This window comes from Gavialis gangeticus, unplaced genomic scaffold (genome assembly GCF_001723915.1).
Source record: "Gavialis gangeticus isolate Ggan-Ray unplaced genomic scaffold, GavGan_comp1, whole genome shotgun sequence".
Taxonomy (NCBI): Eukaryota; Metazoa; Chordata; order Crocodylia; family Gavialidae; genus Gavialis; species Gavialis gangeticus.
The window spans coordinates 1,083,493-1,106,931 of record NW_017729011.1 but is presented as its reverse complement, the minus strand read 5'-3'; the positions used below and the strand labels follow the sequence as shown (position 1 = coordinate 1,106,931).

The 23,439-nt window shown below is 45.0% G+C and overlaps 1 protein-coding gene across 4 annotated transcripts in view; it reads left to right on the top strand.

The window, feature by feature from the left end:
• Positions 1 to 23,439, top strand: part of DNAH1 (dynein axonemal heavy chain 1) — a 192,572-nt gene that overhangs the window by 19,096 nt on the left and 150,037 nt on the right. For 2 of the 4 annotated variants that reach the window (XM_019510343.1, XM_019510342.1), the window contains exons 9-20: positions 2,233 to 2,444; positions 3,533 to 3,831; positions 4,908 to 5,058; positions 5,465 to 5,658; positions 8,217 to 8,442; positions 9,244 to 9,363; positions 10,835 to 10,917; positions 11,722 to 11,863; positions 14,972 to 15,127; positions 16,487 to 16,685; positions 19,696 to 19,949; positions 20,353 to 20,565. In XM_019510343.1, the coding sequence (XP_019365888.1) occupies positions 2,233 to 2,444; positions 3,533 to 3,831; positions 4,908 to 5,058; positions 5,465 to 5,658; positions 8,217 to 8,442; positions 9,244 to 9,363; positions 10,835 to 10,917; positions 11,722 to 11,863; positions 14,972 to 15,127; positions 16,487 to 16,685; positions 19,696 to 19,949; positions 20,353 to 20,565 (2,249 nt within the window). Of the gene's footprint in view, positions 1 to 6; positions 24 to 2,232; positions 2,445 to 3,532; positions 3,832 to 4,907; positions 5,059 to 5,464; positions 5,659 to 8,216; positions 8,443 to 9,243; positions 9,364 to 10,834; positions 10,918 to 11,721; positions 11,864 to 14,971; positions 15,128 to 15,799; positions 15,829 to 16,486; positions 16,686 to 19,695; positions 19,950 to 20,352; positions 20,566 to 23,439 lie in introns of those variants that run through there. The other 2 variants (XM_019510344.1, XM_019510345.1) reach the window with 2 other exon arrangements.

The following is a 23,439-nucleotide window of genomic DNA, read 5'->3' as shown; positions in this document are numbered from 1 at the left end:
GGAGGAAAAAGTGCCAGAGCAAGGTATAGGATACTGGGGAGAGGGTTGGGCTCTAGTTGGGTCATAAGAAAGATCTCATGGTGGGAATCTCTCAGGCACACATTGCTGTTTTGATTGATACTATAAGAGAATACATGCTGCAGCCAGGAATATTTTGAGTCTCTGCTTTGGGTTGCCCTGTTGAGTGTGGCATATTTGATTGTCTTTTCATTTTAATTAGAATTGAAAGCATTCTTGAAAGCATAGTGCAGTATGGCTCATTACCCAGTAGTTTAGGGGACCTTCAGTATTTGTAGAATAATGACCTAATCGTATGCATTGCATGGGGTTGCTTTAAAGTCTGTGCATTGCCATTACAATTCCTGGAAAGTGCAGAAGGCAGAAATTTGCTTCAGCATGTCATGGAATCAGTGCTGCTTTTGAGGGGATAGCTGTGCCTTGAGACTCCCTAAAAAGCAGCCTTACCTAGTCTCCCTCTCCTGAGAAGACCCCCTTCAAGCCAGCCCTGACAGGGCTGCACAGGGGGCAAGCCTCTGGCTTTGAGACCCTTGCTTTTCTCTATTTGCTTTCCCAGTGATGCATAGCACCCCCACCTCAGATAACCACTTTCTTTTGGTCAGCTCCTAGGAAGAGGGTGTGTTTTCTTCTTCAAAGCCTCAGAGTGCTGACATCCCAAATAGCACAGCAGACAGCTCAGCTCCAAACAAGCAGTCTTTATTGTGCCATTCCAGTTCCTTCTGCCCCTCCATGAACTCCACTTTGTTCTCCTTGGAATTTTCTTCGTCTTCCCTGGGACTACCGTTTTTTCACCTCCAGCTGTCTCAGAGCCTCACCCATTCTCCTCAGGCCCCAGACAGCCACACTTGCAATGAAAGTTATAAAACTGTAGCACAGTATTACCCTGGGGACAGCACTAACCCAATACCCTGAAACAAGGTCATGGGCAACCAGTTATGGAGCAATCTCAAGGCCCTGCTGTCAGCCCAGATTGCCTTTTCCCTCTGGGGTGAAAAGGGCATATAGGTCTGCTTATGCAACTAGTTACAGCAAATCCAGCTCATGCTGAGTCCCCACAGTGTTCCCTGCTAGAACTCAGCCCACTTAACCTCTTTCATCACAGTGTGGCATTGCAAGGCCCTACATGGATGTTCCAGGTTTGTCCTCATGTTCCAGCTAGTATGACTTTTAAAACAATGTTTGGGAGGAAGGAGGCCTTTCGTTTCATTCACATAAAGAATCTTTATTTCTTCTTTGTGGTGGCTCTGTATCATCTCACTTGCGGAATATGCCACCCAGCCCTGCTCCGCTAGCACAATATGGCTTCGTTCACACACTGTGAAGTGGTAAGAGTCAGGGTCACAGGAAACCATATTTCCCCAACTTCCTCATCTCATTTTTTTTCTGGGACTCTACAGCAGGGGTTGGCATCATACGGCTGATGGGCCAGATCTAGCCTGTGTAGCTGAAGGGCTTTGGTTGTGTCTGTACCCATGCCAGGGCTGGACAATGAGGAGTTTTGTTCTCATTGCTGCTATTTCTTCCTCTCCTCCCCTGCCTTTGCCCCCACAAAGCCACCTAGCTCATGTTGGACTGGAGCTGGGTTGGTCCAGCCCACAGTTCGTGAAGGGTTGCCAGCTCCTGCTCTGTAGGCTTGGAGAGCTTCATTTTGTTCTTGAGGAGGTTTTCCTTTTTTTATATATAAAAAATGTCCTTTAATTTGGTAATGTTAATGTAGATCCTTAGATAATTAGTTACAAGCTATACCATGGTGAAGTACAGATGCCAAAAACGTGGAGAAGAAGGTCTGTGTAAGCATCTTCCAAAAGTTGGAATGTATGCCCACTGACTGATGTGCCTCAGGGGTAGACACTCAACTAATGACTATTCTACCTGACAAAAAGAAGAAGTCTATCTTGATCCAAGTCTCTGCATGATCCAAGTTCTTTGAGCCAGACTCTGAGATCCTATTCTTGGGTCAGGGTCCTATTTTTGTGCAGTGACAGAACAGGCATTTGTTAGCTTTGAAGCTTTCTGATGTGGGCAGGTAGGCAGAAGGCTTCAGTGCTGGGGACAGCACTTTTGTTTTGCTTCATGTTGGCAGACTCCTCTTTGCTAGAACTGCACAAGATCAGATCATTGAGCGCTCAGTTGCTTGAAAGAACCACCATCCTAAAAAGGGATTTAATAGAAACGCTCTCCCAATTAAAGGGATGTGCTTTCTTTCCCTGACAGGGCTTGTCGAAGTTCCAGACTATCCATTTAATGAGCAAAGAGCAGACTTCATCTTTGTCTCACTCCTGACCAGGCCAGAAGTCATCCATGCCTTATCACAGGTGCGGGATGAGTGCAACAAAGCTGCAGCCATGTCTCTGTTTCATTCAACTTTATCTAAACATGGCCGGCTAGAGGAGTTTGAACAGATCCAGACACAGACCTTTACCCAGGTAAGGAGGATAATTAGCTAAATGGAGTTATATGGAACATAGGGCATCAAGCACATAACAGACAGACCTGGTCAGACAGTCCTTAGCAACATGTGATTTACTAGAAATGGGCACAGATTTTATAAAGGTTGTTAGGCAAATTTTGCATCATAAAGGATCATTCAAGAGATCACAGACTTTGCTTTTCTTCTAAAAGGAACACGGAACCAAAGTTTTGATTCCTCTAAAAATGTTGTATGTATGCAGCTACTGGCACTTTTAATAAGTTCCACTGACTGACTTCATATTTGTTTGACTTAATTACTTTTTCACATATTTTTGTGCAAAAGATTTGGTTATAAAGAACAATAAATAGATTTAGATTTGCCATTTGCTTGTATTTTTCATCAGAGGATTTTCACACACTGCATACAGGGGCAGTACACATCAGAAGTTGAGGTGCAAAGGAGTTCAGTGACTTACTCAGGGTCACTCAAGTCATTGGCTTGGTGTATTTTTGTGGAGTCAGGTCTGATCCTAGGTTCTATGGTGTAACGACTAGGAAATTAAGTCACCCATTGTGTTACTGGGATATAATTTCCAACAGCAAATTGCAGAACAGTATAACAAAATTGACACTTGATAGCATTTTAATGACTGAAAATGCAGGCATCTGTTGCCCGTGGCTGCTTCCCATTGCCTTCTCAGTTGTTGACAGAAGACAAACTCACATCCTTCACTCCTTTGCCATATATTACGGCTAACTTTTTTACGAGGACCTCTTTAAGAGGCAGCTTATGTGATACTGTTGTACAGAGAATAGGGATAGAAAGGAGAGGCTTAGATGAACGAGAAAAGAACAGCTTTATTTTTCTTAACAGACTTTTTTCATGGCCCTTCTGCTGTTAAACTAGACATGCTGCCCACATCCTGATGCCACCATATATGATATGTATACATAAATATGAGGTTATTGGACAATGGAAATAGGATTTGAGTCACACAAGATCAATATCAGTAGGGTATAAAGAGTAGATTCTAGTGGTTAACTGTGACGACTGCTTTCCCATCAGTCCTCTGCGGATGGCACTTCTCTTTTTTTACTCTAGGTTCAAATGTTTCTCAAGGACACTTGGATCAATACTCTAAAGATAGCAGTAAAGAGCAGCCTGAGAGAGATTGGTAAAGGCTGGTACAACCTGGCTCAGAGCAATTGGGGCGTGTACCAAATGTCCAAGCTACATAAATTGATGGAGCTCATCAAGTTCAACCTGCAAGACTCTGTACGATACCTAGTTCAGAACTCACTGGTCAGCTTCACTCAGCTTTTGCTGGATGCTTGCTGCAGTGTTCTGAACTGCTTGGAGGATATGGAATGGGGAGATGACCTCATCAACAGCCCATACAAGTAAGGAGCAGGGAAGGAGGGAAGGGCAGACTCAGGGGAGAATAGTGGAGTAAGAAGAACAGATTTATCATTGTTTTTCTCATTATCATAGACTTCTGAATTGAAACTTTGCATTTGGTAGGAATTAAGTACATCTCTTGCAAGGAAGAACTATGCTTGTCCACCCTTTGACATGCCCCTGGTACTTCCCTTTTCTAGGATCAAGTTGCAGAGGGCTGGGAAAATCTCAAGCTGCCCTGTCAAGGCAGCAGCTTTAAACCTGTACTAAGTGGCATAAAGCAACCCTATTGAAATGAAGATTTGGCTCCTTATGTTCAGTGCACTTTAAAAGCACCATCAGGGGAATTCTCCCAACACTGCCAAGAGAGGAAATTACCAGCAAACTCAATTTAGAGCCTGTGAAAGGGAGAAGCATAAGGCCACACAGCTGGACATTTTCACTGTTGGAATTAGAACTGAAGGGTTAGGAGTGGGATGCTAGATTTATTGCTTCTCTAAAAGATCCTGAATTTAGGCTGCTGAGATGTCATGTATTATTTTTTCCAATGAATATGGAGATTTTTGTTTTGGACAGTATTAAGAATTTAAAAAAAAAGAATATAGTGAGAGCAGGAAAAAAAGATGCTGTTCAAATTAGGCCTATCCAAAATCATTGGAAGCTAGGCTGTCGATTTTGGTGAGTTTTGGATGAGGCCCATAGTGAACAAGATCAGTGGATCAGTATCCAAATGGAAAGTGGTGTATTCCAACAGATGTGTGTCATTTCCATGAGTTCTTGAGCATTTTGTTAATAGCATAGCATTGGCTCTCAATCTGGAGTTTAGGCTTCTAAAGGAGTTAGTGAAAAGTTCAAGTATGTTGTGGTCACCCTTCTTTTCCTTCTGGTCAGATGAGAAGAAGGTTCTTTAAATCACAACATGCCATACTGCTAATCTGCAACCAAAAGAGTGTTGTTCCAAGACATTCCTTCTCCACTCTGGCCTCTGGGTCTGCAGTGGGTCTTCAATAAACAGCCTGATAGCTGTCTCATTCTTTTTAAAAACAGATACTTTGTTCTCCCTCCTTTCCCTTTGCAGGCCACGAAAGAATCCTCTTTTTGTAGTGGATCTGATTCTGGACAATAGTGGGGTTCACTTTAGCACATCGCCAGAGGTCTTTGAGACATCTATTGTTTCTCTGTTTGACAAGGGGATCTTGGCAACCCACACCATACCACAGCTGGAGAAGGTACATTATTAAGGGAGATGGTAGTGTGAGACTAAGTGATGTAGAGCCCCAGAACTGCAGCTGTTATGCATAGAATAACAAAGGGAAACAGCACATAAACTAATGTCCTCAGCACCCATTGTGGATGGGCCATTTGAAGTTCATACATTTCTCCTCTTTTGTGGAGTAAATCTGTCTTCCAAGATCCTCCCATCTTTCTGTTGGGAATGGTTCTGAGCAAATTAATTCCTTGTACAATGCAGGACTATGGACTATGTGACTTTAGAGGTGCCTTCCATCACACTAGGTCCTACACAGTGAGGAATGAGTTCCTCACCTTTTAAAACCTCCTCCCATACAGGAGAACCAGAAGCAGCATTGTTAGTCCTACTAGATCTGAATGACTTCTCCCTTTGTGCTCTTCTAGTTTGTCCTAGAGAACATGTTCATCAGAGGCATGCCTCTGTTGGAGTCAGTGGGCCTGCATGAGCCAGCTGTGGAAGAACTGCGCAAGACTATTCAGTTTGCCATTCGCAGGGCATTGATCCCCCTTCAAGCCTATGCTAGGCAGTACGAGAAGCACCTGGAGCTGAATAATAATGACATGCAGTCCTTTCTGAAGTAAGTAACATCAAAGGGGAGTGGAGAGGCCAGACTTGAATGACATGTTTTTCAGAAACTTATTTTGTAAGACTTGTCCACCTTACATATACTAGGGTTACCATACGTCCGAGTTTTCCCAGACATATCCTCTTTTTGGGTCTTTCAGACTCCATCCAGAGGTTTTTTTGAAATCTGAACAAATATCCAGGATTTTGCTTTGCTCCACTGGTGGGAGTGGGGTGAGGGCAATTGGAGGCAGGGGGCTCCACATGCATGTGCAATGTGCATGTACATACACGCGCATGCGCTCACACACACACACACAGACACCCCCCCCCTCCCCCCTGCATTTAGCCAGGCAGGGTGGTGGGGGAAGCCTCAGCAGCAGGATACAGGTAAGCCTGTGGGAAGTGAAGGTTGGAAGGCCAGGGCTTGGGGACTGTCTGAGGTGTGCAGGTGCTTGCTGTCACTGGGGGAAGCTGGCTGGGAGCTGGAGCAGTGGCAGAGTAGGGGCCAGCCACCAGCCCCTCCAGGGTGGGAAGAGGACACAGGGGACCCTTTGAAGGCAGCAGGGAGCTCTGTGGCCAGGCTGGTGGCACCGGGGCTGGTGCTGATGCTGCAGATGTGATGTGGCTGGGAGATGCTGCTTGGGTGGGGAAGGGGGCTATGGCCGGGTTACCTGATGTGGTGCTGGAGCCCCAGACCAGGGTGGGGGGTGCCATGGGCATCCTCTCCTCTTCCCTCCAGCCTGCACTGGTGCTGGACCTGCTCTGCCACTGCCCACACAAATTGGAGTCACCATGCTCTCGCCTGGTTGGGATGGGGGCAGTTGGGGTTCCCCTCAGGCAGGGCTTGGGGGAGCAGGGGGATGCAAGTCTGGAGTTAGGGGCTCTGCTAGGGCTGTGGGGGCTGTGGCTTGGGAGTGAGGGGCACTGGTGGTGGGGGGGTGGAGGGCTGCAGGGCACCAGGAGGGTGGGTCAGAAGTGAGGGGCATTGGAAGGGCGAGGGAGCTGTAGGCTGGCAGTGAGGTCATGTCCCCCCCCAAACAGGTGTCCTCTCTTTTGGAACTGGAAATATGGTAACCCTACACCCAAGGCTGTCCCTATGGGAGAGTGAACTGGTGTGACTGCCTCCCTCCCCACCCCCTGCTGCCACTGCTTCTATGTCCAGGCCCCACACAGACTGATTTGCCCCAGGCCCCACACCCTGCTACAGTCGTCTCTGCCTACACCTTTGCATAAATGTGTGGGGATGTAAATGCCTTTACTTTTGGGGTTCTCCCAAAGCATGAAACACCTTAATTTTGGGTGTGTAGGATTTGCCAAATGAGCACTGGGTCTATTTAATCTAGTCTCCAGGAGTGATCACTGACAGTACTTTCAGAGGAAGACAGACGGGCCATGCTACATGTTGATGATGGCAGTGAATATTTCTTTCTCTCCTTGACAACAATCAGATTAATTCATGTTTGTAAGCAGAACTGGAGATATCACTGGCCATAAAATTAAGCATGCCTTTTGAAAATCCAGTTAGTGTCTTTGACTTTGACCTCCCGTGGTGGTGCCTTTTCATGCTGTTAACATGAAAGCAGCATTTCTCTTTGTCTCAGCCTCATTGTTTCTACTGTCAAATCCCCCCTTCATACATAAGTGTCACCCTTTATCCTTGATTACTTTAACATTCTCCTTTCCAGGTGTCCTGTCTTCTCCAATCAATCCAAAACACTGTTGCTGTCTTTTTCATGTCGGACTCCAACCACATCACTTCATGTATACCTCTAGTAGCTCCTTCAGAACAAATTCATGTTCTTTGTCCTGCCCCTCCAGGCACTGCATAACTTCAATTACATCTCTGCGTTCTCTTGTCCCCCCAAGTCTCCTGTCTTACTGTCTCCCTTGTCACTTTTCTACACTTCTGGTTTAAATGTCATGTTGCTACCTCGCCTGGAGTTCTCTCACTTCTTGTCCACCAAACTTGCCATAGTTAAACGGAGCTTCAAAGCCCACTACTATCAGGAATCCATCTTCTTCCCCATAAATCTCTCCTCATTTCTCCTTTCTCATGCTGTTATTCCAGGTCTTGACCTTACGTTTAGCCAATAAGGAAGGTGCAAGTAGGCATATACTTGCTAAACTGGGTAAGCATAGTAAGGATGTGGCAGCAACCACTTTAGTGTGCGTTAGTGAACCAAGTGCATAGACAGGTTGCTAGCAGCACTGCACTGAAGTCCCATGTCATCCTATTTTACTTTGCTGTTGTTGGCTATCCTAGTTAGATTAGAGCAAACTCAGAACTGTGTTGCCACCATAACACTACGCTTTCATCTGCTGTATAGATTGTAAGCTTTTGATGGCAGGAAATGTGTCTCATTTTATGGTTTTGAAATGTGATGCAAATTTAGGGGACAGTCCTATGTTTTCCAATAATAATAATTTAATCTATCATTAATTTATCTCCTGACCTTTTAGATTGCTGTGTATTGACATCTCCACAAGCATCTGTGTGTGGTTCAGAAAGGTGTACATTCTCATGGTGTCTAAGTATGGGTTGATTTATCTTTGTATTTCTGTGTGTAGAGAGTATCAAGCCCAGTGTCCCTCTGCCCTGGAAGTGAGACAAATAGTAAACATGCACTTGTCTGAAAAGGAGAAGCTGGACAACACTCTGCCAAGCTGTATTGTCATTGGTCCTTTCCATGTCAGCATTGAAGGTGTAAAGCAAAATCTATCCAAAAAACGCAAAGCCTTAGCCACCTCCATGCTGGACATACTGGCTAAGAACCTACGCCTGCAAGTGGACAGTGTAAGTGTCCTAGTAAATCATGCATTTAGCACCCTAGAAAAAGAGAGACATTTGCAGCCACTGAAGAGAATTTGAGATTTCACCCTAGCGACCACCCTAGGAAGGAAGTTTTTCAACTCTCACTGGCATGATTATGTAAAAAAGTATGTGTGGAGTTAGTCAAATCAGAGTGTGTATGTATCAAATTTTATGCCTGAAAACTATGCCTTTTGGAATGGAAATCTCAATGGCTCTGTACCATCTCCTAGCTATGGTTTAAAAACTCTCTGTCTACTTGTTAATTGTGAATTTCTTCTGGTTGAATATGAGGAAGATAGACTACAAGATACAGACAATTAAATCTGTGATCTAGTTACAGAGTTCTGTTATCATCCTTCTAATCAAATATTAAGAAAGCTGCTTCTCGTTTTGCATTCTTTTTCCATCTGACCTGAGGTAAGGCATGTAATGAAGAGTCCTAACAAAAAATAGAACAGTACTGGAAACTAATAGCATTAGAGCAGTCTCTAGGGATGGGGCAATGTTGGGTCATAGATGACTTTTTAAATCAATCTCTAATAGGCCGGCCCTCATTTTAGCATCCTGATTTTGAGACCTACCATACACTCTTTGTTTCCACTGATTCTAATTAAAGCTGTGTGAGCTGGCACTTTTTGAATCCCAGTCTTATGCCACTCTTTTAGCCCCTGGATGAAATATAGTGGGTCCTGTAGGAATGTTAGCCCATTAGACAAGGTTGCAGACTTCAGTTGTTCTTCTTCTCACTTTCTATACTTAGACATTTTTTGCATTCTCCTACAGATCTGTGAAGCATACAAAGCCATCAGCCGGAAAATGTATGAGAAACCCAACAGCATTGAGGAGCTGGCTGAGCTGCGGGAGTGGATGAAAGGAGTCCCTGGGCAGCTACATGTTCAGGAGGCAAGGCATACTTTTCTGATCAAAAGGGGTTGCTCAATGGAATGATGTGATTGAAACTTGGGAGTACAGTGGGTAGAGTCTGAAAAAGGGAATTGTTCCTCTTAGATTGTTTTTTACCCAGCTCAGAATCCCTCCTTGGACAATAGCTTACTTCAGAAGCAGGTTCAGCTTCTTAAGCTTCCCGTTCTGATGGGTAGAACTGAGACCTGATCAGACTATCTGATTTCCTGGTTTGTTGCTCTGAAGATTTTACCTATGATCTAGACCAGTGGGTTTCAACTTTTTTTCATTTGTGGACCCCTAAAAAATTTTGAATGGAGGTGCAGACCCCTTTGAATTGTAAGTGTGGGTATTCACATACTTTTGATTGATCACAGTCATCTTTTGTGGACTCCTGACACATAGTCTGTGAACCACCCGGGGTCCATGGGCCACAGGTTAAAAACCACTGCTCTAGGTTGATATAAACGTTGAAAATTTGTTGATGTCCCTGAGGCTTATATTTTTAGTTGACATCTGAAATTTCACTCCCAATGTCATGTATGGAACTGGGAATTTGTGTTTGAAATCAGGATATCTATGTAAATTGGGCAATCAGTTGTCTCACTGCCAGATCTGCATGTTCAAATGCACTTTCTGTGCATGCAAATGTCTGTGTGAGGGAAATTTACAGAAGTGGCTGGCAATGTTGCCCTGATATTGGATAGTAATTTATTCTCTGTTCTAAATATTAATTACAGTTCTTTGAACAATAAAGATATATAGCCTCTGAATTCGTATTGACATAGCTGCATGGTAGCTGGGGTCAACTGCTCAGTAGCTACTTTACTTAATTCTAAATTGCACTAGTACATTATATTAATATTTTTAGATGCAATTTTTTTGTGTGGGTGATATCTTTTATTGAACCAACCAATAAATGCATACATCACCTGTAAAAATCATTGCCTCTCCCATTTTTCCTGTACTGTCATGGTTATAACATCACCCCAACTGTACCACATTCATATTGTTGTTATTAATTTGGCCCCAAGACTACCATATATAAAGTTTTTCATCTGTAGATGGAGAAACTGGGGTACCAAGTAGTGAGCTGACCTGCTCAGGGTCATTTATCATGAGACAGTAGCAAAATCAAGAACAGAACCCAGGTACCATGGATCTCAATCCAGGGCTCTGGCCACTGGGTTATGCTCCTTTTGTCTAAGTAGTACAACAATCACTCATAGAGTAAGTGGCTGGAGAATTGGACCCACTGTTTAAACAGTACAGAAGGACTTGACGTAAGGGAGGCAAGGTTCTGTGACTAACACCCTGACAAAAAGTGTCTCATAAAAACAAGATATGTACCCTACCAGACTATCCCAGTCAGTGACACTTCAAATATGAGTGATTGGCAGTGACACTTTAAATATGAGTGATTTGGAGGCATCTGTTTTTTCTGTTTGTCTCTCTCTCTCTCCATGTGTAGGAACTGATTAGTAAGATCGTAGAAGATTATGAGGTCATGGAGGAATTCCTTTACAACCTTACCCAAGATGATTTCAGCGAAAAGTGAGCACAACTCCTACTGTCAAAGCAGGGCACTTTGCAGCAATTATCATTCACAGTGCCTCGGGGGTTAATTTGTATATCAAGGGTTGCAGCAGAACTTTTAATGTGGCAGTCAGGCTAGATGTGCATTGAACTCTGTAGGTTTGCTTCTCAGTAAGAGAGATGTGGCTTCATGCTGCCTCCTGGCCTGGGGGAGAGGCAAGTTTGTAATTATTGACCTCTTTAACAAATTGTGGGTATCTGTTTTTTCTTGATTCTTCTGAGGCATCTGTGAAGTCTGCAACTGCACAGTTACAGTTAAACTGGATGAACAAGTGCAGAGATATGACGGCTAATAGTTAGGATGGTTAGTTTAGGAGTAGTAAGTATTACCAGCTATCTACTATTTATTATTTTATTGTATTTATTCTTTATATTACAGTAGCACCTTGAGACTCCAAGCAGGATTGTGGTTCCATTTTTTAGGTGCTGTGAAAACACATTATAAGATACAGTCCTGCAGGATTTCTCAGAATTATTAGCAATTGACTCAACCGCTCAGCAGCATATTGGCTTTCTTTTAAAAGAAAAAAAATGCCTCCCTTTTCTGAGCCTAATGTTATTGAAGAGCTGAGTCACAGAGACTGCATACTAAACAGTAAAGCACAAAAAATATGTTTTGTTGAGTCCATGTGTGTTTCTGTTGTTCAGACTCCTTTATCTGTGAGATCGGGTTTTCTCATCCTGTTATTGTCATTATTCCAATCATATGCCTGAGTTTGCCTCTTCTCATCTGCTGTGCTTTCTTATTGCATCTGAGCTCAGGTGGGCTGCAAGTTACTGGCCTCTGAAAATAGCCAACCAGACAGAGATGATTCAGCAGCAGCACCTGGAAGATGAAGAGAAGTTCCGCAAAATTCAGTTAATGGATCAGAACAACTTCATGGAACGGTTGGACGGTCTACAGGTATTAAAAATTCAGCTGAAGCACAATCTCTCCTGAGTTAGACCTGATCAAGGGGAGTTGAAATTAGTATCATCAATTAGCTGGGAAATCTTCAGGAGAATTAACAGTATTCTGAAATCACTGGTAGTGCCAGTTGAAAATTTTCTCAAACCTTTTTTCAAGACAGAACTGGGTTTTTGATTATTTTTTTATGAGAAGTGGCTGCTTTCCATAGTAAATACTGATTTTTTTTTTAAATATTTTTCATTGTAGAACCGAACACCTCAAAATGTTATTTTGACTCCTAAGTGCTGCTGTGTTGCCTCCTACTCCTTTTCTTTTCTGTGGGTGAAGCTCCCCAGCTTCCAGAGTGTGTCGTCAGCAGGAATGTACCATGATGCAACAACACCTGAAATTAAGAGGGAGATTTGGGTACATTCATGCAACATGTAACCCAAGCTTTAGAGGAAGAAGGGAGAATGAGGCATACAAAGAACAACACTTACAAAGAACAGAAGCAGCATCAAGAGATTTCTAGTCTCTGCTAAAACATTTTGGATTTTATTCTTCACTAAAAACTTTATCATAGAATCATAGAAAATTAGGGTTGGAAGGGACCTCAGAAGGTTATCTAATCCAGCCCCCTGCTCAAAGTGGAACCATCCCCAACCAGATTATTGCAGCCAAGGCTTCGTCTAACCAGGTCTTAAAAACCTCCATGGATGGAGATTCCACTGCCTATCTAGGTAACCTGTTCCAGTGCTTTACTAGCCTCCTAATGAGAAAGCTTTTCCTAATGTCTAACCTAAACTTCCCTTCCTGCAACTTGAGCCTATTGCTCCTTGTTCTGTTATCTGCCACCACTGAGAACAGTCCAGCTCCATCCTCTTTTGAACCCCCCTTCAGGTAGTTGAAGGCTGTTATTAAACCCCCCCCTCAGTCTTCTCTTCCCCAGACTAAAAAAGCCCATTTCTTATGTGTCCCAGCCCTCCAGCTTTTTTCATTGCCCTCCACTGGACTCTCTCCAGTTTGTGTGCATCCTTTATGTAGTGGGGGTGCAAAACTGGACACAGTACTCCAGATACGGCCTCACTAGTGTCAAATAGAGGGGAATAATCACTTCCCTCAATCTGCTGGCAGTACTCCTACAAATGCAGCTCATGTGCTCTTAGCCTTCAACAGTGGGCACAGTGTTGGCTCATATTCAGGTTATTGTCTACTTTAACCTCCAGGTCCTTTTCTGCAGAGCTGCTACCCAGCCAGTCAGCCCCCAGCCTGTACTAGTGCATGGTACTGTTCTGTCCTAAGTGCAGGAGTTTGCATTTCTCCTTATTGAACCTCATGAGCTTTCTGTTGGTCCAATCCTCTAATTTGTCTAGATCACTCTGAATCCTGTCCGTACCCTGTAACATATTTACTGTTTCACCCATCGTGGTATCATCTGCAAACTTGCTGACAGCATGCACCGTCGCATCTTACAGGTTGTTGATGAAGATATTGAACAAAACTGGCCCCAGGACTGATCTTTGGGGCACTCCGCTTGATCCTAGCGGCCAACTAAACATTGAGCCATTGACCACTACACTTTGAACCCAACAATCCAGTCAGTTTTCTATCCAGCTTACAGTCTATTCATCCAACCCATACTTCCTTAGTTGTTTGGAAGACTGTTGTGGGAGACAATATCAAAAGCCTTGCTAAAGTCAAGGTATATCACAGAGCCAGTCATCTCATCATAGAAGGCTGTCAGGTTGGTCAGGCATGACTTGCCCGTGGTGAATCCATGCTGACTGTTCCTAATTACCTTCTCTCCTCCAAGTGCTTAGAAATGAATTATTTGAGGACCTGCTTCATGATTTTTCTGGGGATTGAGGTGAGGCTGACTGGTTTGTAGTTGCCTGGATCCTCCTTCTTCCCTTTCTTAAAGATGGGCACTATATTTGCCCTTTTCCAGTCATCCAGAACCTCTCCAAGTTGCCACAAGTTTTCAAAGATAATGGCCAGCAGCTCTGTAATCACATTGGCCAACTCCCTCAGCACCCTTGTGTGTGTTGCATCTGGCACCATGAGCTTGTACATGTCCAGCTTTTCTAAATAGTCCCTAACCGGTTCTTTCACCACTGTTGGCTGCTCTCCTTCCCAAACTGTGCTGTCAGGTGTAGTAGTTAGGGACCTGATCCTGCCTGTGAAGACTGAGGTGAAAAGCCATTGAGCGCTTTGGCCTTTCCCACATCATCTGTCAATAGTTTGCCTCCCCCATTCAGTAAGGGCCCCCACTTTCCCTGATCTTCTTGGTGCTGACATACTTGTAGAAACCCTTCTTGGTACCCTTCACATTCCTTGCTAGCTGCAACTCCAGTTCTTCACAGCTAGGGTGTCCAGGCTGTGGAATAAGCTGCCTCCAGAGGTGGTGCAATCGCCTACCCTAGAAATCTTCAAGAGGAGACTAGACGGTCACCTTGCTGGGCTTTCTTGACCCCAGTTGTCTTTCCTGCTTGGTGTAAGGGGGCTGGACCTGATGGTCTTCCAAGGTCCCTTCCAGCCTACATTCTATGAATTGCACTTTGGCCTTCCTGATTTCATCCCTGCATGTCTGAGCAATCCTCTTATACTCTTATACTTATCCTCTTATACTTTCTGTATAGAAAAACCCATTTGGGGCAGATCTAGTCAGTGAGCTAAAATATCTTGAAAACTCCTTCCAAAGTGAATATAACAGATTATAGTGGAGTGAAATTTAGCAAAGAAGAACTTTCCTACAAGTGAAAAGTATTTGCTGATGTAATAACTTTCCAAAGAAAGTGCTGGAAGCAGTAACATTTGGGTTTATAAAAAAATAAATACCAATAATATTAGACAAGATCCAGGAGAATTTACTGTAGTGACAAATTCTCTGGGGAGGACAAAATGACTTTGTACCTCTCTAATTTTGGTGATTTTGTGTGAATGATAGTACTGCTCAGCAGACAGAAATTTGGATTGATTGTTCCAAATCTAGATAGCTGTCTCTATTGATTGCTGGAGGAAAAGGCAGCTAATCTCTACATTTGTTCTTTCTGCTTCCTTACTGCTTTCTTCTGCTGAACCTGTGGTCCAAATATTGTATTTGCTTTTCTCCCCCACCTCCAGCTACTTGTGGCTGGATTTTCAATTCATGTGGACATTACCCGAGCTCATGAGATAGCAAATGAAGCAAGAAGGGTGAAGAAGCAGTTGAAGGAGTCTCAAGAGATGGCACTGCTCTACAACAACAGGGAGAGGATTTTTGGGATGCCAGTTACTAATGTAAGTGTCGGATCATATCTTCCGTTGCATCAGGCCCTGTGCAGACAACAGGGCCCTAGGTTCTTAATGGGTCCTTTGAATGCTACTGCAATGTAAATAACTACCTTCTAGCTAATAGCATTCCAGATGTGACATTAAATAACTTCTTTACTTCTCTGCCATGTTGGCTCATTTATCCATCCTGTGGTGACTAGAGAGACTCTGTGATTCAACATGATGGCTTCCAGCACTTTTTCATGCTGTAGAAGAGCTTGGAAAGCTAGCTGGGTTTATTGAGTATTTATACCTATTCTGTGGTAGAGCTCCACTTATCCATGCTCATGGATCAGGAGCTTCCTGAATCATAAAGATGGGAAAGCCTACGAAGCAGCTATAGCAGCGTTATTGAACAGCTATACAGACATGAATGACTGTGATTATTTACACATAAGATGGTGGTTTATGATTATTCCTTCAGGAAAGTGGTTTTTGGGGTTGGATGGCAGAGGAAGGTCTAAAGAAATTGTTGGTTTAATCATAAACGCTAACTGTGACTCTAGATATTCATGAGTTGTGCCCAGCCACATTTGCTTTGTTTTCTTTATGCTTGTTGGACAGGATCATTGTATGTAAACATTGTTTATATGTTAACTTTTGATAGCTTAGTGCATATTTTTTTCTCTCTACTCTAAGGACCCAAGTTTCAACTGTGGATGCAGCAGGTATGTCCTTAAAGTGCATATAGATCCATTGCATCCACACACAAAAATATCTCATGTTACTTATGCAAATGAACATTGGCAAAGGCAAAGTGGGTGACTGTTCACTGAGCTAACCGTTTGCATGCATTGTTATGGGCTTTGGCAGGTGCAACTGGAATGCCTGTGTCTTGGTCAGCATGCCTGATGCTTCTTCCTTGGAAAAGTTGTCACTAAATGAAAAGGAGATAAATTAAGTTCTGATTTTAACTTGGACTGATATATAAATGGAGCTGTGCCCATATGTGTGTCAAGACTGAATTTGTCCCAGAAACTCTCCATTGTTCTGTGTTCTTTTTTTATCTGAAAGCTAATTAGTTAGGGCTAAATTGTGTCCTGAGAGGTACAAAGACTGTTCTTCCTTGCATCCCCTGATGTCAAGTCACATCAGAGCTAGCAGCTTGGAATTCATGTCCTGCTTCCTTATCCTTCTGCTCTGGCCAGTGGTGTAGAAGAGAGTCTAATACATTGCCCTAAAAGACATGCATCCCCCTTGCTTGCTTGGGTATGCCAAGAAGGATTGAACTCTTTTTCAGGGACAGTGTGTTTTGGTAACATGCAAGCCATTGTTCAGAGAAGCTTATGTCAAGTTCTGATTAATGCTTTTTTCCCCTTTGTAAAGTATGATAAACTGTCCAGGATGGTTAAGGACTTCCAGCCATATTGGGATCTGTGGACTACAGCATCAGACTGGATACGCTGGTCTGAGAGCTGGATGAATGACCCTCTCTCTGCAATTGAAGCTGAACAGCTAGAGAAGAGTGTCAATGAATCCTTTAAGACAATGCACAAGTGTGTGAAGCAGTTCAAGGATGTACCAGGTAGCTACAAAGTCTGGGACAGAATATGTTTATGCTCATTGAAACACATGAAAATGGTAATTATGAAAACCTCATGGCTGTGGTTTATCGGTTTTTGCAGGACTGTCTAACTTCTCAGTGGCCAGGGGTTGTATGCCCCACAGGCTGCACTAGTGGGGGCCGCACCAGTGGGGGTTATGGGCTCGAGGGCTGGACACCACATGTCCTTCCCTGCTGCACATTGTGCTTGGGCACATCCCCCCTCTGCACCGTGTGCCCAGGTGCCTACCCAGTCCCCAATGCACCATGTGCCTGGGCACCCTCCTCCCTGCTGCAATGCACACTTAAACGTAAGTGGAGGAAGGAAAAAAAATTGGGGGGGAGCTGAGCGTGTGTGCCTTCCCCCATGGGAAAGTCTGCGGAGCGAGGGGAGTGGGCTGGGCAGCAAGACACATGGCACTGCACCACTTTCAAAGGAGTGGCGGCAAGGCACGGAGGCAAGAAGAGCACAGCTCACAGCTGTGGCCCACCCTTGCTCCATGGAAAGGTTGTGGGGGGCCAAGTGCCTACCTCCCCCTTGGGTTCCTGGTGCTGCACCTCTGGAGAAGACACCAGGCTCCAATTGTCCCATGACCTGGCCTGACTGGGGCCTGATTCACCATGAATGGAGCCCTTGCTGGGCCAGGTCAAGAGGCGGTCAGAGCCCAGCGGCTCATCCGGGGGTGTGGTGCAGGGTAGCTGGGTGGAACTCCACCTCCACCCTCCCCTTGGTTTCCCGCAGTGTGCGCAGTGGTGGGAGCCACCTGTCCACACCCCTGGACTAGCCGCTGGTCTCCAATTGTCCCACAACCTGGCCTGGCTGGGGCCCCATTCATGGTAAATGGGGCCCAATGGGGCACTGGCCAGGCTGTGTCATGGGACAATCCCCATAGTGCAGCAGGGAGTGGGGCAGAGGCCAGGATGAATGATTTGCCCTGACCCTACCCCCCTCTTTCCTGCACTGTGGGGGTCTCAATCTGCCCTCCCACTCCCCTCCCCAAGGCCAGGGTGATCAAGAAAGATTAAAAGAAATTTATCTGCCTTCATGTAGCTGGGCCAGCTGTGGTGCTGGCTGTGAGTGCAGGGTATCTGAGTGAGCCTGCCCCTCCCCCCTGCTGCAGCAACCCATGGCCAGGCTGCCCTAAGGCTATGTTTGCTGCTACCCTCTGTTTGTGGGGGGCTGAGCCCTGTTAGCGCCCCTCTTCCGCCCCCTATGCAGCTAGGCACTCCACATCACCCTAAGGTCCCTGGCTGTGGGCTTTTTTGGTGCATTGTGGCTCTCAGGAATCCAGGGCCTCAGGCTCCTGCAGGGCCCCAGCACTGTGTGTTGCTGTGTGCTGCACTACCTCACCCATGGTTGGGGAAGAGAAGGGGACGTCAGAGAGAGAGAGGGCCCAGAGACCTTCTGCAGCTGGAACAGTGGGGAAGCAGTGGGTAGGAGCCTGGGAACTGCAGTTTAACCCCTTGTGGGCTGTGTGAGGCCCTGAGTTATTGCATACATGGGCTATGAGCAATTTTGCATCCAGAAACATTTTTCACAAAACTTTTTTCCATTGGAATATAGTACTTCCTGGAACCATCTCAGTTTTGATGGCATTTCTGCCAGGTGGGTTTCTCCAGTCACCATGTTGATGAAGCGCCCCAGAACATCCAGGTGCCTGGGATGTGGGAGATAAGTTCAGGTCACTGTTCTACCTGATTCTCATATTTCAAACAAATCTTGAGCTGTGGAGTCGGCCTCTCCTGCTACAGTTGTTCAACTTTGCATAAGTGAGAGACTGGCTCTATAAGCCAGTGGTATGTTACTGGCTTGGGACTTGGAGAACGCAGATTAAAGTCTCTTCTTCAAATCAGGTAATGAAGAGACTTGAGTCTGAGTCTCCTGTGCCACAGCCTAATGTCTATTCTGAGCTAGTTTCCTCTGTCTCCCAAGCAGGGTTTCACAAAATATTTTAAAAGTGTTTGGTTTTAATCTGAATCTAAACAAAAAAACATTTCCAAGCCTCCATTTTGTGTGTGTGTGTGAGAGAAAGAAGGATTTTTTTCCTAGCCACTAATGTGAAGTGAGTTTGGATGGTCACTTACAGTTCTGCAAATTTATTTGAAACTGATTCTAAGATATCCCAAGTAGAAACAAAAAGAGATTTGCATATGTAGGTAACCTTCCCCATGGCCTATTGTAGGATTTTCAAAGCTCTGCTAATCTTCAGAGATAATTCTAATACCATCTTCCAGATGGTTTAGACTGAATTATGTTCTGCAGTGGGAGATTTTTTATTCATCCTTTTTAACCTGAGCTCTTGCTTTAAACAATGCAGTGAATCAGCCCCAATGGAGGAGGTGGTGAGTAGATGTATGAGTGAGTGTGAATCATTATGATAAGTAAAAATGATAAGAATACCTGCTTGAATAGTAGAATCTGATCTTTTCATTGCAATTCTCCTGCTATTGCAAATCTGCTATGACCCTGAGTCTGCCAGCCCATGTATGATGTATAGGGAGCATAAGATTGTTATACATCCAGAACAAGTATCACTAAAAGCCACTAAAGTTAAATTAAAGTTAAGCAATGTAGTGCAATTAAAGTTTAAGCACTAAATATCATCAGCATACTGATTGAGAATAAGTCTCATGCCCCTTGTAGGCTCTCTTCCTCACTGTGAGGGGTGCAGGCTATATAAAGGCAAGGTGTGGATAGGAAATAGCAAGCTGGTGGGGCATGGTTTTAAAGATGACCCTCATGCAAATGTAGCTATGGCCTTCGCTGTTAGGCTTCACTTTTGTATGAGGCAGAGTAACACTGTGGCCATCAACAACACCCACATTAATGTTTGGTTGGGTGCTCCAGTGTTACCTTTCCAGCTGATTAGTTTTTGTCTTGTGCCTACGTGTGCAGTTGCCATGCAATATCTAACCCTATTGGGGCAGCATCTTCCATCCCTCATCTCATTGCTATTACTGATGCTATCACCTTTCTTCTTACTCCCTAAAGCGTGCCAGGATGTGGCTGTAGAAATCCGGGGCAGGATTGAGGAATTCAGACCGTATATCCCTCTGATTCAGGGCCTGCGCAACCCTGGCATGCGTAATCGTCACTGGGAGATGCTTTCAGAGGAGATCAAAATCAGTATCAAGCCTAAGGCCAATCTGACATTTGCTCGCTGCTTGGAGATGAAGCTGCTGGACCATATTGAAAGCATTGCTAAAATAGCAGAGATTGCTGGCAAGGAGTACGCCATTGAGAATGTGAGGAGGGCACTAATGACACTTTCCTTTCTGTGTCAGAGTTCATACCCTAAAGTTCTCTTTAGATGAATGTTTTTCATTCCCAGTAGGCAATATCCCAATTATAAAAGCCATAATTATTAATAGGCACTGTGATGGCCATCTCTGTGCCATTGGGCAAGGAACGAAACTGCTCTTTCTCCCATTACAGTTGTCCCTTTAAGGTACTGATGAATTGGGAAGGAGGAGGAAATTTATACTGTAGCTAAATGTTTTGTGCATTACATAGATGTTTTTAGTTCTTGGTGTGGAAACTTTCAGAAGAAGTAACTTTTTTAAAGGAAGGCATTTAGGAAACATGTCAGTAAAGGGAAACCTCATACAATTAAGATCTAAAATTAAATTGTTTGTTCCCATTTCCCAGGCACTGGATAAAATGGAGAATGAATGGGTCTCCATTATGTTTAATGTGCTACCTTATAAAAACACAGACACCTTTATTCTGAAGAGCCCTGATGAAGCTTCTCAGCTCCTTGATGATCACATTGTTATGACTCAAAGTATGTCTTTTTCACCATACAAGAAACCCTTTGAGGACAGGATGAACACCTGGGAAAACAAGCTGAAGATGACACAGGTACAGATCTTCCCCCAGCTCTTTTTTAATTAAGGGTGGGATCGGAGCTGTTCTGCTTGACTAAAACAGAAAGAATGTGCCGGTGCAACTAAAACTCTTGATGATACGCAGATGTTCAGAAGACATATGTCTTCAAGGAACCAAAGGGCTATCAGAGCTGTTGTACATTGTAAATGGAACAACCTCAGGGGCTGATCCTGCACACACATGGAGTGAAATCCCAGCTCTGTTGCAGACAATGACAGCCTTTCTCTTGACTTCTGTGGGGTGCAGATTCTACCTCAGTTGTAATACTTCTCATTATGAATAATTCTATTGCACTCCATAGTAGATAGTAGGACTGTGCAAAACACCATTGTTTCGTTTCAATGTCTGTTTTGCCATTTTGAAGGGACAGCGTTTTGTTGCTTCATTTCAAAGCAGTCCTGTTTTTTTTAGTCAAAACTGTTTCGCCGTTTCAACTCATTTTGACATTTCGCCCGTAGGCTATAATGGGGAATCCATGAAAATGCCTAAAACGTTGTCATTTGTTGCCTGATTCGGATGCAAATTACAGGGTTCATAGCCCCTTCTGAGGGCTTGAAGCCTTCCAAGTTTCAAGGAGGTAGGTGCAGAGGTTTCTTGGAAACTGCACCTCAAAGTCTTGAAAGCAAAATTTGCCGGCAGCCTCCTGTCATCCAGCGTGTAGATCTGGGGCTTGTACCCCCAGGAAGGCTGCAGGGCCGTGCCGGACTCCTCCTGGAGTGTAGGCCCCCGGATCTGTGCCGGATGATAGGAAGCTGCAGCTGACATTTGGGACCAGCGCTGGGCACAGCCTGTACCCAGCCCCAGGCACAAGTGGCAGCCTCCTGTCATCCGGGCACAGATCCGGGGGCCCGCACCCCTGGGAGAGCTGCGGGGCAGTGCTAGACTCCTCCTAAGCGTGCGAGCCTCCAGATCTGCAACAGATGACAGGAGGCTGCTGCTGCTGCCTGGGACCAGCGCTGCGTGCAGTGCCCATCCAGCGCTGGGCTGCATGGAGCTCAGCCCGGTGGTGGAAGGCAGAGCACGGCCCCAGCTCTACCCACCTCTTGCCACCCTGCTGTGCTCTGATCATCTCCTCCAGCCCCATGGTGGTGGGAGGTGGGCAGAGCTGGCAGTACACTCTGCCTCTCACCGTCAGGCTGAGCTCCATGGGGCTGGCAGAGCTGATCATATTGCAGCCGGGAGGCAGGCAGAGCCGGCGTTGTGCTCCGATAGGCCCTGCCAGCCCCACAGAGTGCAGCCTGGTGGTGGGAGGCAGGGAGAACTAGGGCTGCACTCCATGCTGGGCTGAGGTACATAGGGCTGCGGAGGCACTAGGAGCGCAGCCCGGGCTCTCCCCTGCCTCCCACCACTGCGCTGCTTCAAAATTCTAAACGTTTCAGAAGTTTCCAAATGTTTCGAGTGCCCTCATTTCGCTTCAAAGCTGTTTCAGTGCTTTTTGTTTTGTTTCGATTTTGCTGTTTCGAGCTCAAAATGCGTCAAAACAGCTCCAAAATGAAACACTCAGTGACATTTTACACAGCCGTAGTAGATAGCTCTATGTCTGGTGGCATTTGAAGGGCCAGGCTAGTAACACTGCACACTAAGGGCTCCATCTTGCAAGGTGCTGAGGATTCATATCTAGAGATAACGTCCCACTTAAAAAAGCAAGTGCTTAGCTTAATTAGCTTGGGTATAGTTTTTTTGGTTGTTTGTTTTTGTTTTGTTTTTTTACTTTAGTGCAGTTACTCACATGCTTAATTAGGCCCATGTATAAATGCTTTGCTGAATCAGGGCCAGAATGCTTGATGCCTAATCAAGATTGAACCCTCAAAGAAAAAAATATATTAAGCTGTAGATAAGGGCAGAGAAATATTTTGGAGAGTGCTCCTCTTTGCAGAGTGCTTCTAAGCATGACACCACTGTTGTCTATTGCTCATCATTTACTCCCTTTTATTTGTTGGGAGTTTACCTGCCCTTGTGTGATTGAGGAAGGGGCTGTCAAGCCCATTGTACTTGACCAGGTAGATTCATAGATGTAGCCTTAGACCCTCAGGAAGCAGGTGATTTGGGAGTCTGCCTGTTTATTGTGTGTCAGCTGTGATGCTATGCAAGTTTTGTCCCTGACTTTTCTTCCTGTGTTTTGTCATTTATTTCTGTCATTAAAAGCACAGGATTCTAGAGAGTGGTGATGCAGACTTTTCTGCCTGGGAAGAAAATCTCTCCAATGAATTTCTTGTGTGCCTAATGTAACAGAAACAGCCCCTGAAGTCTGAGGATATAGGAATATGGTTTTATGGGCTTTAATTTCTCTAGATTGATCAATTTAGTTATTCCCAGATGTCCTGACTATAGTTTCATAGTTAGTAGGGTTGGAAGGGACCTGACCAGATCATCAAGTCCGACCCTCTGCCGTGGCAGGAAAGAGTACTGGGGTCAAATGACCCCAGCAAGGTGATTGTCAAGTCTCATCTTAAAGACCCCCAGGGTAGAAGCCAGCACCACTTTGCTTGGAAATTGGTTCCAGATCCTAGCCGCCCTGACAGTGAAGTAGCGCCTTCTGAAGTCTAATCTGAATTTACCCTCTGCCAGCTTGTGACTGTTATTTCTAGTCACTCCTGGTAGTGCTCGGGGGAACAGGGACTCCCCCAATGCCTGCTGGTCCCCTCTGACTAGTTTGTAACAGGCCATTAGATCCCCCCTCAGCCTTCTCTTGTGGAGGCTGGATAGGTTCAGGTCCCGTAGCCTCTCCCCGTAGGGCCTGCCCTGCTGCCCCCTGATCATGCGAGTGGCCCTCCTCTGGACCCTCTCCATGTTGTCCACATCCCTCTTGAAGTGCGGCGCCCAGAACTGGACGCAGTACTCCAACTA